Source organism: Eubalaena glacialis, chromosome 19 (assembly GCF_028564815.1).
Source record: "Eubalaena glacialis isolate mEubGla1 chromosome 19, mEubGla1.1.hap2.+ XY, whole genome shotgun sequence".
Classification (NCBI taxonomy): domain Eukaryota; kingdom Metazoa; phylum Chordata; class Mammalia; order Artiodactyla; family Balaenidae; genus Eubalaena; species Eubalaena glacialis.
The window spans coordinates 15,253,148-15,267,244 of NC_083734.1; the positions used below are offsets into that span (position 1 = coordinate 15,253,148).

At 50.5% G+C, this 14,097-nt stretch overlaps 2 protein-coding genes across 5 annotated transcripts in view; one reads left to right on the forward strand and one right to left on the reverse strand.

Annotated features, from left to right (window-relative positions):
- The first annotated feature begins 3,725 nt into the window (after positions 1-3,725).
- On the forward strand, positions 3,726-9,364 carry TIMM22 (translocase of inner mitochondrial membrane 22). The gene is made up of 4 exons (XM_061176125.1): positions 3,726-4,007; positions 6,448-6,644; positions 7,270-7,342; positions 8,760-9,364. The coding sequence occupies exons 1-4, from the start codon at positions 3,770-3,772 to the stop codon at positions 8,834-8,836; spliced, it is 585 nt and encodes a 194-aa protein (XP_061032108.1). The 5' UTR covers positions 3,726-3,769; the 3' UTR covers positions 8,837-9,364.
- A 1,916-nt stretch (positions 9,365-11,280) lies between these two features.
- Positions 11,281-14,097, reverse strand: part of ABR (ABR activator of RhoGEF and GTPase) — a 178,630-nt gene continuing 175,813 nt past the window's right edge. For all 4 annotated transcript variants that reach the window (XM_061176121.1, XM_061176122.1, XM_061176123.1 and 1 more), the window contains one exon: positions 11,281-13,980. In XM_061176121.1, coding sequence (XP_061032104.1) covers positions 13,891-13,980 — 90 coding nt within the window. In that variant the 3' untranslated portion in view covers positions 11,281-13,890. The remainder of the gene's footprint in view (positions 13,981-14,097) is intronic.

Here is a 14,097-nt window from a genome sequence, read left to right on the forward strand (position 1 = left end):
TCTGCTCAGAGGCCTACCTGCCAGTGTTTCTTGCAGATCAACAGAGCTTGTAAGTGACCGGTGACTCAGCTGTGGCTAGCTGAAAAAGTTATTTATAACCGAAAATACAGAACTCTACCTGCCCTGCCTGGGCCAAGGCCCCAGCAAAGCCATACTCCTGCTGTGCCCCTCCTAGAAAAGTTCCTTCTCAACCCAGAGGACTCCAGCCTTTCTCATTCTGCTCTGAAAGTAATATCAGGACACGGAAAGCTCTGGGTTTGGGGAGGGTGGTGAGTGGGAAAAGGGATCACTGATGGTTTTGTGCCTGGAGAGTAAAGCAGTATGGCAGTACACCCAGGTAGGGGCAGCCTCTGACCAGGTGCGGTATCTTATCCATCATTCCTTCCTAATTAGAAACTCTAGCCAAACAGGTGTGCAAGGCTTCAGGTGGCCCTATGTTAAAACTCACCTCCTGCCTTATGTGACCACATGTGACAGGTGGTGCAAGGATTGTACCAAGTCTTGATTCCTAAACATCCTTGGATTTCTTCTCTGACCTACACTCCTCACATGAAGATGAAGCCATCCTGGTGATGCTGGTGGATGCTGTCACTTTCTTGGGGTACTTCAGCTCCTGCTCCAGCCCAGCTCCAGCCACTTCTTATTAATATCTTCTTCATGAGTTTCTCAGCTGGGCTATTTCCATCCTTAGCTCCTAGCTGTCCTCTGGTTTTGGAGGACATAGATCAAGGCCTTTTAAATACAAAGTGACGGGCTTTCCTGGTGGCACAATGGTTAAGAATCCACCTGTCAATGCAGGGGACACGGGTTCAAGCCCTGGTCCGGGAAGATCCCACATGCCGCGGAGCAACTAAGCCCGTGCGCGCAACTACTAAGCCTGCGCTCTAGAGCCCACGTGCCACAACTACTGAGCCCGTGTGCCACAACTACTGAAGCCCGCGTGCCTAGAGCCCGTGCTCTGCAACAAGAGAAGCCACCGCAATGAGAAGCCTGCTCACCGCAACAGAGTAGCCCCCGCTCACCACAACTAGAGAAAGCCCGCGCACAGCAACAAAGACCCAACACAGCCAAAAATAAATAAAATAAGTAAATTAAATTAAAAAAGCTTTAAATACAAAGTCACTTGTCCAGTACCCACCACGCACGTGACTCAGTTGGCTACTCAGAGTACCTATGTGGCCAGACCTCCTGCCAGCGACGGGACTATTCAGACTACTCACTGTTACCAAATTCACAGCCAATGCAAATCCACAGAGGACACACTGCACTTCTCAACCCGGACCTCCTCATTCCATCCCACTCCTGCTATTTCTTTTACTTCTGCGCTCCTGACATGCTAAGAGAACTAGAGGCCAGCCAGGCTCTCCTGGACACCTGGGGCGAGAGACGATCAGGCTCTCCTCCAGTTCAGCACCTCCCCATCTGTGCCCTGACCTGGAGTCCTTCAAGTGATGGGTCATCAACCCAGAGTGTTCTGACTTCCTACGACCCTGCCTGTGAATCTCATTCATCCTGAAGTGTCTCTTATTCTTTCTGACCCACTGAGATATCGCCCCACCTCTGTATCCTTGCGGCCAGAACAGACAACCTGTAACATGAGGGCAGCTGGACTTTCAGTGAAGCTGTGGCGAGATAAAGTCCCTAGGGTGCTGGCAAAGATTCAGGCCAGGGAAACAGACATGGGAAACCACTTCTCACTTTCGGAATATGCTTGAAGAGGTTCAAGTTTTCCATCAGGTGAAACGCATTCCACCTATGGAAGGAGATGGGTGGGGGAAGAGAGATACCAGATCAGTGTATCTGTGTCTCCATCTGTGATTCGGGCCATTATGTTCCATAAAAGGCTCCCTCCCTCACTCACCATGGTTACAGTGGATCTCGCCACATGCTGACTTGGCTCGTACCTGAAATCTGAGGCAGACCCTTCATTTAGGGATTAATTATTGCTCTCTCACTAGTTCCAGGGATTAATTGTTTAGATCGTTCCTTGCTTTCCAAGGCCACCTTGCCTGGGACTTGCCTAGGGCCCTGTCCCAACTTCTCTCAGATCCAGCTTCGGCTCTTAAGACCTCAGCATGAATCAGAGCCCTGGACCCCTCACTCATCTGGAAGGAATGGGTGCTTGGCAGGGTGTGTTGAGTTAGAGGTGCCTACAGGAAATGTCTGGTTCTTGTGTTGATGAGAAGGGTCGAAGCTGGAGATGACGACTGGGGAGTCATTCCTGCATTACAGGTGGTAGTAGAAGCTACGAGTGCGGACGAGTTGCTCAGGTAGAGTGAGCTGCATGAGAAAATAAAGGATGAAGCCCGAGAGGACCAACAGGAAAAGGTCAGGCAGCGCTGCCTGCACCGAAGACGGAGAAACTGGAGAGGCTGTAGCACAACAAGGGGAGAAGGGCTTTGAAGTTTCTTCACAGAAGGAGGAGGAGTCAATAGCGTGAAACGCAGCTGAGCAGCAGAGTGAAATGAGGTCTGAATTAGACTCAACAGCTGGGGAGTCACCAGGGACCTTAGGACAAGCTGTTTCAGTGGTCTGGTGGGAGAAGAAGCCGAGTGAACCACAGGCTCTGCTCTGCGGCACAGAGAACTCTGGCTGCCAAAGAGGTGTCTCTGTCTCTGTTGACTGGCTACCTCACTACCTTCTGTTTCCATTTATGTTTCTCTTCGCTGATACACCCAGATACACTGCCAGTCTGGATCAATACAACAGTTGGGGATCTATTTTAGTACCACAGAAACTACTGCCAAAGATTTTCTGGGTTCATACACGGTGCTGTCCCACAGTTAACCTTCAGGTCCTCAGCTTGCAAACTAGTAAGCACTTTAATTGATTCGGCATAATATAAATTCGGCTTTTCATGGCAGTGCTAATCCCACATCATTAATTCCATTGACAACAGCTGGCTGGCGTGAGTAGCAGCCTCAGCTTCCCTTGCTCTCCGTCTAGCCATAGCCACCTCCACTGCCTATCATTGCCTCATATTAAGCTTGGTTAGCATCACTATTTTTGTTTGTTTGTTTTTTGGTCACGCTGCGAGGCTTGCGGAGGCTTGGTTTCTCAACCAGGGATCGAACCGGGGCCCTCAGCAGTGAAAGTGTGGAGTCCTAACCACTGGACCGCCAGGGAATTCCTTTTTTTTTTTTTTTTTAAATAGCTTCACTCATTTTTTGGCTCCTCCTCTCTCCCCTCAACGGTTTAATTATTGAATAAAACATTTATTCCATACATTTATACCACGCTTTCACGTTGATTTACAAAGCACCTTCCCCTATTGGCATCTCACAACACACGCTAGGAATTATTAGGCTGGAAGGGCAGTGGCGGGGCGCGCGCACCTCCTGCTGGCGTCCCGGCGCGCTGCAGCCTCCCTTCCCGCCCGCCCGTCAGGAGCTCGAGAGAAGGCTGAGACGCTAGTGCCCGCACAAGGCTTCCTGGGAAATGTCTGGGGTGTACGTGTTAAACTACAAATCCCGATACGCACCGCGCTGCAGCCCCGAAGAGGGTGCTTTCTGGTGACTCTGAATCTTTGTCAGTGTCGTTGGGACTGCTGCACAAGCCTGATTCAGTATTCACAGGAGGTTTTGGGAGACTATGATAGCTCTTCCGCCGGGTGTGCACGAACGGACTTGGCTTCCGCTGCTTCCTCGGGCTCGCTCGGTGTGGCGAATCTGCCGTTGCGGCACGGTGGCTGGGAGCGCAAGGCCCCACGGGAAACTTGTGGAATCTGCTGTGGGAAGAAGGACGCCAAGTTTCTTGGGCAGCCATAGTCATGGCGGAGACGGCCCACAGTGCTGGGGGCTCCGCGCCTGGGGCGGCGGCCTCCGCCGAAGCCCCGCTGCAGTACAGCATTCTTCTGCAGTACCTGGTGGGTGACAAGCGTCAGCCCCGGCTCCTGGAGCCTGGGAGCCTGGGCGGGATCCCGAGTCCGGCCAAGAGTGAGGAGCAGAAAATGGTCGAGAGGGCGATGGAAAGCTGCGCCTTCAAGGCGGCGCTGGCCTGCTTGGGAGGTGAGGCGAGGAGGGGGGCCTTTGGGAGGCTTAGGGCTTGGGCGGCATAGGGGTCCCCTGCCAAGAAGACCACGCGCCTGGGAGGCGAGGAGTCCATGGGCTTCGACCTTGACCCACCCCCGCCTGGTTCAGTGAGCTCGAGCACCGCCTCCCTAGACCCCGAGGTTGGCTTTCGCCTCTGGAAATTGGATCAGATAATCGATCCTGGGTCGGGACCTGGGGGTTATAAGATGGTTGACTTCATTCATTCATTCGCTTTTAAATAATCATTTTTCAACAATTTGTTACTTTGCAACTATCACGTGTCAGGTGGCGGAAAGACAGGGTGAGAATAAGATCCTTGTTCTCATGAAGCTAACATTTTAATATACATAGAAAATTGTTGAGAAGGAGCCTGGAGGAGAGCTCTGCAGACATAGGGCACAGCATCTGCAAAGGTCTGGCCGGAAGTGGCTTGAGGTTAGAAAAACAGAAAGGCCATTGAGGCCAGTGTGACTAGACAACAGGGAAAGAGGGGGAAAGAAGTCTGGACTTGGCTTTTTTTTTTTTTTTTAACGTTTTGAGGATTTGAGAATGTAGGTGTCCCTCCTGTATGCAGAGTGAAGAGGGTGGCCATTTGCAGGTGATTTGAAGTCTCATTGAGAATGAAAGGCAATTAAGAAAGGAATGTAGTGAGAGTGCACATGTGAAGTAGAGCAGAAAGAAAAAAAGATCTTTTTTGGTTGGGGGAAGGCCAAAAGAGGAGGTGAGACTAGAGCGTGTCTTGGAGGATTGAGAGAATGGGGTTAGACAAAGAGGAGGAGAAACAGCATTTCAAGTTGGGGGTGGGGTGGGGGATTTGGGCTTTTTGCCTGCAGGCATTAGGGCAGTCATCGATGGTTTTTAAATTATTTATTTTTTTAAAATGTTTTAAAATTTTATTTATTTATTATTTATTTATTTATTTATGGCTGTGTTGGGTCTTCGTTTCTGTGCGAGGGCTTTCTCCAGTTGCGGTGAGCGGGGGCCACTCTTCATCGCGGTGCGCGGGCCTCTCACTATCGCCGCCTCTCTTGTTGCGGAGCACAGGCTCCAGACGCGCAGGCTCAGCAATTGTGGCTCACGGGCCCAGTTGCTCCGCGGCATGTGGGATCTTCCCAGACCAGGGCTCGAACCCGTGTCCCCTGCATTGGCAGGCAGATTCTCAACCACTGCGCCACCAGGGAAGCCCTAAATTATTTTTTTAATGTTTATGTATGTATGTATTTATTTTGGCTGCGCTGAGTCTTCGTTGCGGCATGCGGGATCTTTAGTTGCGGCATGCGGGATCTTTAGTTGCGGCATGCGAACTCTTAGTTGCAGCATGCATGTGGGCTCTAGTTCCCCGACCAGAAATCGAACCCAGCCCCCTGCATTGGGTGTGTGGAGTCTTACCCACTGGACCACCAGGGAAGTCCCCATTGATGGTTTTTTAGAGGGTAACAAGTGGTAATGAGCATGATGACTCAAGGTGGAGTGTGATGAGGGAAAGGAAAGTCTGTAGATAGGGAGACCATATAGGGAATTTGCTAGACTGAAGCTCCGTGAGACAGGGACTGGGTCTTTGTTCATCATGTGCCTGACCCTAATAAATACATGTCTGTTGAAATGGTGAATGAGTCTTGGTAGTGCTCCAGGGGCGAAGTGATAAAGGCCTTAGACTAGGATGATAATTGTGGACATAGGGTTACAGGGGGAAGCAAAGAAACAGTCAGAAATGCCCCTGAAGTTTGGAGCAGGAGTGACTGGAAAGAAGGAGCCATAAGCAGGAAAGTCTGGAGGGGAGGTGCCCATGATTTCATTCAACGTATACCGACCTTGAGGTGGCAAGAGGACATCCATGTGGAAATGTCCAGCAGGCTCAGGAAGGTCAGCTGTGGACAGCAGTGTGGGGTTTGCCATTTGGTAGCTTTGTGACCTTAGGGAAATTAGTTAACCTCTCTGAGCCTCAGTTTTCAGCTACAGAAAGGAGAGGATAATAATATCTATCTCACAGGACTATTGTGAAGAATAAATGAGGCTGTGACTATAAGGCGTCAGAGTAATTGGCACATGGTATTTACCAAATGACTATTATGGATGTCACCGTCGTCAAGGGAGTGATTTGCAAAGTTGATACCTGAACTTGAGGGTGACTGGTTTACATGTGAGAATGTAGAGAGAGAAAGAGGGTTAAAGACTGAATTTTGAGGAATGTTAGAAAATGAAAGGAGGAAGAAATCCAAGACAAGTCAGAGAAGAAGCTGCCAACAGGATAGATCCTGGATTTTGTAATGTGGAAACCAGACAAGTAGAGTTTTCCAGGCAAGAGGGGGCGTCCTCTTCGCTGGTGGCCATCCAAAAGGTGCTATTTGAGTATGACCCCATTACAGTAATCCAGAAAACATACCAAAGAAATCTTCATCTCTGTGTTTGTTTTTAGGATTTGTCTTGGGAGGTGCATTTGGGGTGTTCACTGCCGGCATTGATACCAATGTGGGCTTTGACCCTAAGGATCCTTACCGCACGCCTACAGCAAAAGAAGTTCTTAAAGACATGGGGCAGAGAGGAATGTCCTACGCCAAAAATTTTGCCATCGTGGGCGCCATGTTTTCTTGCACTGAGTGTTTGGTAGAATCTGTAAGTGTCCCTGCCTTCTGAGAAAGCCTTGCCTGTTTCCATCCTAGGACTTCTCAAGAGAAATACTCTTAATGCTACTAGAAAGCAGGTCAGAAATGTCCAATACTTGCTAGATTAAATTTCCATTAAATAGTCCCTAATGTAAACTTTTTGTGCGTTTATGATTTGGGCTTGCATTATTTTTTACTTGTTTTTGTAGGCTAGAAGTTGGTTAATGATTTTATTTTATTTATTTATTTTTTGGCTGCACCGCGCTGCTTGCAGGATCTTGGTTCCCCAACCAGGGATTGAACCTGGGCTCCCTGCAGTGGAAGCACAGAGTCCTCACCACTGGACTGCCAGGGAATTCCCAGTTAATGATTTTAAACAGAATACTTACTGGGGAACTGAGAAGAGATGTTGATTACTTCTCAAATGTTACACTTGGTTTCAGCGCTCTGGTACCACCTGCAGGAAGCATTTATGAACACATTCAAATTTTAGGAACTATACTTTTGAAAGAGAAAAAGATAGGTTTCCTTTGGGGAGGGACTAAATTAGCCAGCCAGAAACCCCATCTTTTTTTTCCTTAATCATCTTGTCTGGCTTGTTTCTTTGGCTCTGAACTGCTCTTCTCCACCCACAGTACCGGGGAAAATCAGATTGGAAGAACAGTGTCATTAGTGGCTGCATCACTGGAGGAGCCATTGGTTTCAGAGGTTAGTAAACAATTCTCAGATGGTTTTCTTTGTGGCCTTGGACAACATGCTGAAGTTGACATTTCTAAACATATGAGCATTCCAAGGACAGCCCAAGGCATATGTGGACACTTGATATTCTTCCCTTCTGACAAGTAAATCACGTTTGCTTCTGTGTTAACTCAGTTTTGGAAACTTCTAGTATCTAGATCAGGGTTTCTGATCCTTGGCATTGTTGACATTTTGGACCAGATAAATGTTTGCTAGGGGGAGGGGGGCGCTGTCCTGTGCCTGGTAGGATGTATAGCAGCATCCCTGGCCTCTACGCCCTAGATGCTAGTAGCATCCTTTAGTGGTGACAAGTAAAAGTGTCTCCAGACATTGCCAAATGTCCCCTGGGGAACAAAGTCACCCCCAGGTGAGAACCACAGAGAGATCTAGATCTATCTTAGAAAAAAGAACTGCCCCCATCTTGAACATACGGGAAGGACTTCCTCATAATATGCAGGTGCGTGTTGCTATGCAGGAAAGTACAGAAGCATAGCTGGGCCCCATTTGTCCAAATAGCAGGCTCTGCTGAAATTTCAGTTCCATGCATTGCAAACAGTTAGACATCTTTCTTCATACTATACAACTGTCATTTTAATTTTGTGTATAAGTTATCACGGTAATGTCTTTTTGCACCTTAGGGTTCTTAGATTTCTACCGCTTGAAAGCCAAATATAGGTATTCTAGAAATGTTGGATTATCATCTATAAACAACAAAGAAAAAAACCGGTTCCCTGCCACTTCTCCCTGTTGGTGTGTCCGTCAAGAGTGTGGTGCAGGGCGTCAGTGACTTAGCGTTCTTAACAGTGTACACTGCTGGGCTGCTCTCCATCTGCTGTGCCCGGACTTACCCAAAGCAAAAAGCCTTTTTTCTCATTTTCTGAGAGGCAGGATGATTTGCTATCATTAAAACCTGATTTTCCTCCTCAAACAGCCATTTGTGATTTATGGAGTAACTTCCCCTTTGGTCTTCCCATGTCTCAGCTTTGTCAGGGCCTTTGAGAGGCTCAGCTCCCTCTAGGATTGCTTTGATCACCTTCCCAGGAATTTATTCCATAAACAAATGAGGGTAACAGGCCATATGCTTTCACTTGATGCTAAGGGCTGGTTCTCTTAACCAGTTTCCTGCCTGTGAGGGGCTATTTTCATGAGGCTGGAAATAGTAATTCTTTAGAACGAGAAAAGTTAAACGAACGTACAGTTAGATAAAAGCACACTGGATCAGATCGTGTGCACAGCTTCACTGAAGTCTTCCAGCTCTCTGCTAGGTTGAATGATTTAGAACACGTACGCCAGTTTCTTTGCACCTGCGGGTACCCAGACTTTTCCTGAGTGCAGCCTGACCCAGCATCTGTCACCACAGGTAATGTCATTTGTGTTTGCTTTACAGCTGGCTTAAAGGCTGGGGTCATTGGTTGTGGAGGTTTTGCTGCTTTCTCTGCTGCGATCGATTATTACCTACGATGAGAGCAATTGCCTCGGGGGAAGGACGATGCCAGCCCAGGATCAGAGCTGTTCTGTGTAGGGCAGTTTCTGCCCTACCATTCCGGGGCACTTGCTTCAGAGACTGAAGACACTTGTTTTCCCTCACATAGTTGGTGTTGTGAGGGAGCCAGCTGGCTGCAATCTGCCACCTCTGAGCAGCCACGCTCTCTGCTCCTGGACTCCAGCCGGGCTGTGGGGGGCTGTGCCACGCCAGCCTCTCTCTTTCGGGCAGATCAGGAGTCAGCGTGTTGACCTGTAGGAATTGAGTTCCGCAGAGGTTCAGTCCTGACCACAGTTGGCCCTCTGGTTGTTTGGTGCCGTGGCAACGGAAGGGACTTGACATATACCCGGGAAGCTGTTCCACCTTGGACCTCCGTGCCGTCATCCTTCTCACACATTGGGGCAGGGCAAAGTGAACTTATGCCATCCGACCGATTATGTCATTTTGTTTAGTGTTCTGCTATCCTTGTTAAAAAACATATATATATGTATTGATTTTACAGTTTAAAAGGTTGGCTTATTTTTATTTTCAAATTCCACAATTGCCAAAAACGGTTCCAGGTGCCCAAAGATTGAACATACATAGGGAAAGCGTGAGCAAACTCCTGAGAAGTTTGGGAATGTTAGTTTCCCAGCGTCTGCAGAGTAGTGTTATCCTCACTGAGATTGTTGCATTGGCCAGGGCCTTCCCCTAAAGAAGCCCAGCCTAGCCGTGTCCTAGGATGCGTTGAAATTCCACGCATAACCCGTGCTGGCCTCTTCTAAAACAACCCTCCTGTGGGCGGGCCAGTGGGAATGCCTGCGGTCTAAACCACACATTGGTGTTCTGCTCTGACCACCAGACCAGGCCCGGCTCGAGGACACAGTGTGTGAAGGGTCCTGCTCTGGTCATCCTGGTGACTAAGTCACAGCGGCCACTGGCTACGATCAGACCGCCCTGAGGAGCTGTCCACCACCACTGTGTTTCTCTGGCGTCGGTGGTTTTTTTCTCCCTTAAACATACCCGTGTTTTTGACTTGACCTGGTAGCCTTTTTCTGACAGTAGCAGCTCAGCCTAATTCTGTGCCATATGCAAAGAAACAGCCTTTTACACTTGGGATCTGCCACAGGTGCTGCTTTACTCGGGTGCTTTGGTGGTGGGGTGAAGATGAACTCAGGACAGGCAGGTAGCTTGGTGGGGGCCACGTAATTCCAGCCACCTTAAGCCAGTGGTAACATCTCCTTTGTTCTACCTTTGCCTTTTTGCCTTTTTTTGGCTCTCTGCCCCCTGGTCTGCTGTCTTCCAGCTCACCCACCCTTAACCATAATTCAGACTCAGCTGAACCATCCAGACATCCTGAGTGAGTGTGTGTGTGAGATAATGTCAAACCCAGCTGGTAACACCTTCCTCTGGCCACGTCTGCTGTTGCCTTTGGAATGAGTTGAGCTAGTACACAAGGCTCATGTCCTTCTATGGGGAATTCTATAGAATGCCTGTCCCAGTCTCAGTCACGAGGCTTCACTGCTGCTAGGCTGGCTGGAGTATCCTCTCAGGTCAGAGAACAAATGTAGGAGTGTTTCCTCTACCATCCGTAAATAAGTCACCTATAAGCACTTAGAGCAAGAGTAGAAACTCCTACCCTGGCACCTGTTACAGTGCTAGAGGCCCAGCATCTTCTACCATCCAGTCTAGTGCGTGGGGTCAAATACATTGACTGACTGAGTACAGGAAACTCTGCCCTCACGACTGCCTTGAAAAAGATGAGCCCCGGGCTGTCAGTAGCCATCAGTTCAATAAGCCAAGCATTGTCCACGTTGACTATTCAATCAAGAGAGGAGATGAATAGTTTCCTGTTTTAGATGGCTAAGGAGGCAGTATGAGCTCATAAACCAAACACCAATTTTCAGAGACATCTGTTCCTGCTCTCCAGAATAAACACAGTGTCCAATGGCTTAGGCTGGTGGGAGCCTACATTAACCCCACTAGCTCTCTTACAGGGAGGATGGGCCCTCTAGGGGATCCAGCCTCTCCAACAAGCAGATTAGGACAAAAGGCTGCCCCAAAGACCTGCTACTTCCAAGGAAAATGTAGAGAAAAGTTTACATAAAATAAGCCTCCACTTGAATGGACAACTTCCTGCCATCTCTCTGAGGCATACTGATGGCCACGTCCCTGGTGGGGCAGTTGTATTTCATGAAAAGAACTGGCTGGTGACTGAGCTGGAGGCGTTTGTGAAAGAGCAAGGAGAGGGCATGGGCTCACCTCCCCCCAAAACTGCCACAGTCCCCGCAGGCCGAAGGGAAGCTCAAGGGGGAGTTCACTAGGTAAATAGATTCTTGGAAGCACATCTGGATGCAGCTGGAAGAGTTAAATATTTAGATTGGTGGTCTTCCCTGGACTCCTGAGAACACAAACGTCCACACCACAGGGCTGAGTTGTGTGCAAATGTTGGGGCTTTGCATTTTTTTTTATTAACATTTTCCTCTCACGTGGTTTACATCAATTTATAATCTACATAAGTTGAAACAGAACATAGACCAAAGAAAAATATATCCTTACCAACTTATTAAAGTCAAATATTAATGAAGTGTCCCATCCTACCTGTATCAGCAAACACCGGCAGCCCACAGCCGTTGCCAGCAAGGACAGGCATGCAGGATTCCTGTAGCCTGTCTGATGGACCTCTGTTGGCACAGCCTGCCCTGCTGGGCACAGTGGCTGGGGCTTCTGGGCTGCACAGTCCCTGTCTCGTAGGAGAACCCATGGGCTATTTCCTTGATGCAGCTCAGTCCAGGTCTGGTACCCGACCCTCCCCACTCTTGGGGGTGGAATTTATAAATATTCTGAGCCTTTTGCATTTCTCAGCCCTTCCGGCCTTCCTCCCATTCTCATTGCCTAAGTGAGGTTGGGGGCCTGCGGTAGCTACCTGATGCTGAGAAGCAAACCTCCCTTGTTTTGGGGAGGTGGGAGGCACCCATTTGGGGCTGTAGATAGCTCTAGCTGGGCCCCCAGTTCATTCCAGTCAATGGCTGTGGAAGCAAGAGCCTTCCATGCCACATACCAGCTCCTGAGTGCCGAGCAGACTCCAGGGATGATCAGACACTGGGGATCTTTAGACTCAAGCGGCCTTCTTTCTCTCCCCCGTCTCAGGGAGCGGGGCTCCTTGCTAAGCTGCTAGCAGGCAGCTAGGGGGTCAGTATTTCCCTCCTCCTAGGCACCTCTTTCCTCCGATGTGCACAGAATGTGTACCGTTCTGCCCATGATTGGGCAACAGGTGTAAACAAGATGAGAAAGGGCCCTTCCTCTCACTGAGCAAGTGCTACGGCTTTAGGGCCCTAAACCCTTCTTTAAAACAGCCCTGAGCTCAAGCTAGGGGAGCTCTTCTCTCCAATCCTGAGGGCCTAGAATCTAGTCTCCGCCACATAGGAGAGCCAGGGAGCTGTGTACTGCAGCTCCAATCTGCAGCCCGGGAGTGCCTGCCCTCCCAGGCTAACTGCCAGAGGCCGGCGGCCGCTGCTCAGGCGGGAAGCAATTGCACTGTGGGGGTACTTCTCACTCCTTTCCAGTGCTGAGCAGCGGGCCTCGGTGTTGGGATCGGAACCTGCTGATCCCCTACTCTGGAGCAGAGCGTCCACAACGAGGGTCCCCTGCAAAACCCAGTCCCGAGAGAGGCAGGTACCTGTGTCTCCTCATTCTTCCCCAGCTCCTGGAGTTTCCCCGAGTTCACCCGCAAGGCTGCATCTAGAAGTCGGGGGTGGAAGGCAGCACCATGACGGCTGGCTAGCTGGACCGTGCCTGCCTTTCCCAGGGCCTGGAGCACACGTGGCCGTGGGGGCTGCCCCTGGCAGTGCTTGGCTGTGGAGAAAGTGTAAACCCTAAGGCAAAGGTGCCACGAGGTACGGGAGACACCGGGAAGGACTAGCCCTCCTGGACAGAACCTGCCTGTCTCTGGACACCTGCTTCAGCCATAGTAGCTGCCCTCCCAGAAGCCCAGCTCCACGAGAAAAGCCACCACAACTGCTTGCTGCCAAGAGCCTCTTTCCCCCAGCCCAGGACACCCAGCGCTCCCTGGCGCTCCTCTCAACGTCCCACCTGTCCCTTTTCCTCGGCAGCCTGACCCTCCCACCTCCCCCAATTCTTTCCTGACCCTCTGGCTACCTTGATAGCAGGTCACTTGTGAGTCTTTATACTCAAAGGAAATAGAACACCAACGGAAAAGGAACTGAAAAGCAGAAGAAACAGTCAAAGATGCCTCGCTGGTACTGGAGACAGAACAGATAAACCCAGAAATGGAGATTCTCAGGTGGAAAAATCCCAGAAATCCGCTCTCCAGCCTGTGCTAAGCTGAGGATTAGTGTGAGTCCGTCTCCTTGTCCAACATTTGCACAGGCGGCAAGGCAAGCAGGTGCGCTTCCGCAGGCAGAGGGCAAGGAGAGGCCGGGGGCGGCAGGCGGCGGCATGGCACGGGCCACCACTGCCACCGCCGCCCAGGGCCTCCTCAGAGCTTTCGAGGCGCTGGATCAAAAACCAAGGCTGCACATGCATGCAGGCAGGCTGGGAGGGAGGAGAGGGCGGAGGAAGACCAAGGGGAGGCTGCCAGGAGACTGCGATCTGGGAGCAGGGCCAAGAGAGGAGAAGCTGGCAGCAGTCACAGAGCGCAAAATAAAAGCCCTTGGACTGGACTCAGGAGGAAAGAAAGTGTTGGAGGAAATGAAAGAACAAAGCAGGCTGTCTGTGTGCCCACACCGGGTCGGTCACTACCTTTCCTGCATGACAAGTAGACGTAAAACAATTCCCGAACAGCACGGAGCATTAGACACAACTAGAGGAACAGAGGGCAGAGCCCGGGGTGCGCAGCAAGGCTGGGGCCGGGTCAGCTGGCTTTGTACAAGGTGGCACAAAAGATGCACGTCTTCCAGTTCTTGGAAATCTGTGTCCCTTGGAGTCTGGAGCGCTGGGTTTGGGAGTTCTCTATTGTAGTCCTTCAAGTCTGGGTTGGGTCCCCGGCTGGAGAGGCTGGCTCGGGCCACCCCCCCCAGAACGCTCCCACCTCGGGCTACACATCGGTGGAGAAGTACAGTGTGTTCCGCTTCAGTTCTGCGAAGGAAATGGGGGGGTGCTGCAGGTAGTAGAGGAGGACCTGGACCTGCGGGAAGACAGGGGAGACTGAGGCTGGGGTCCTCGCCCTGGAGGCCCTCCTCCGACCCACTGAGAAGACGTGGTCTCCAGGCTGGGCCCCTGTGGCTCCCCGCTTCCCCTTCCT

What these genes read in the sequence shown, in the direction of transcription:
- TIMM22 (XM_061176125.1), top strand. Translation starts at nt 3,770, where the DNA reads ATGGCGGAGACGGCCCACAGTGCTGGGGGCTCCGCGCCTGGGGCGGCG. An exon ending in GGCGCTGGCCTGCTTGGGAG is followed by an intron (nt 4,008 to 6,447) that starts GTGAGGCGAGGA and finishes GTTTGTTTTTAG; the next exon opens with GATTTGTCTTGGGAGGTGCA. An exon ending in AGGAGCCATTGGTTTCAGAG is followed by an intron (nt 7,343 to 8,759) that starts GTTAGTAAACAA and finishes TTTGCTTTACAG; the next exon opens with CTGGCTTAAAGGCTGGGGTC.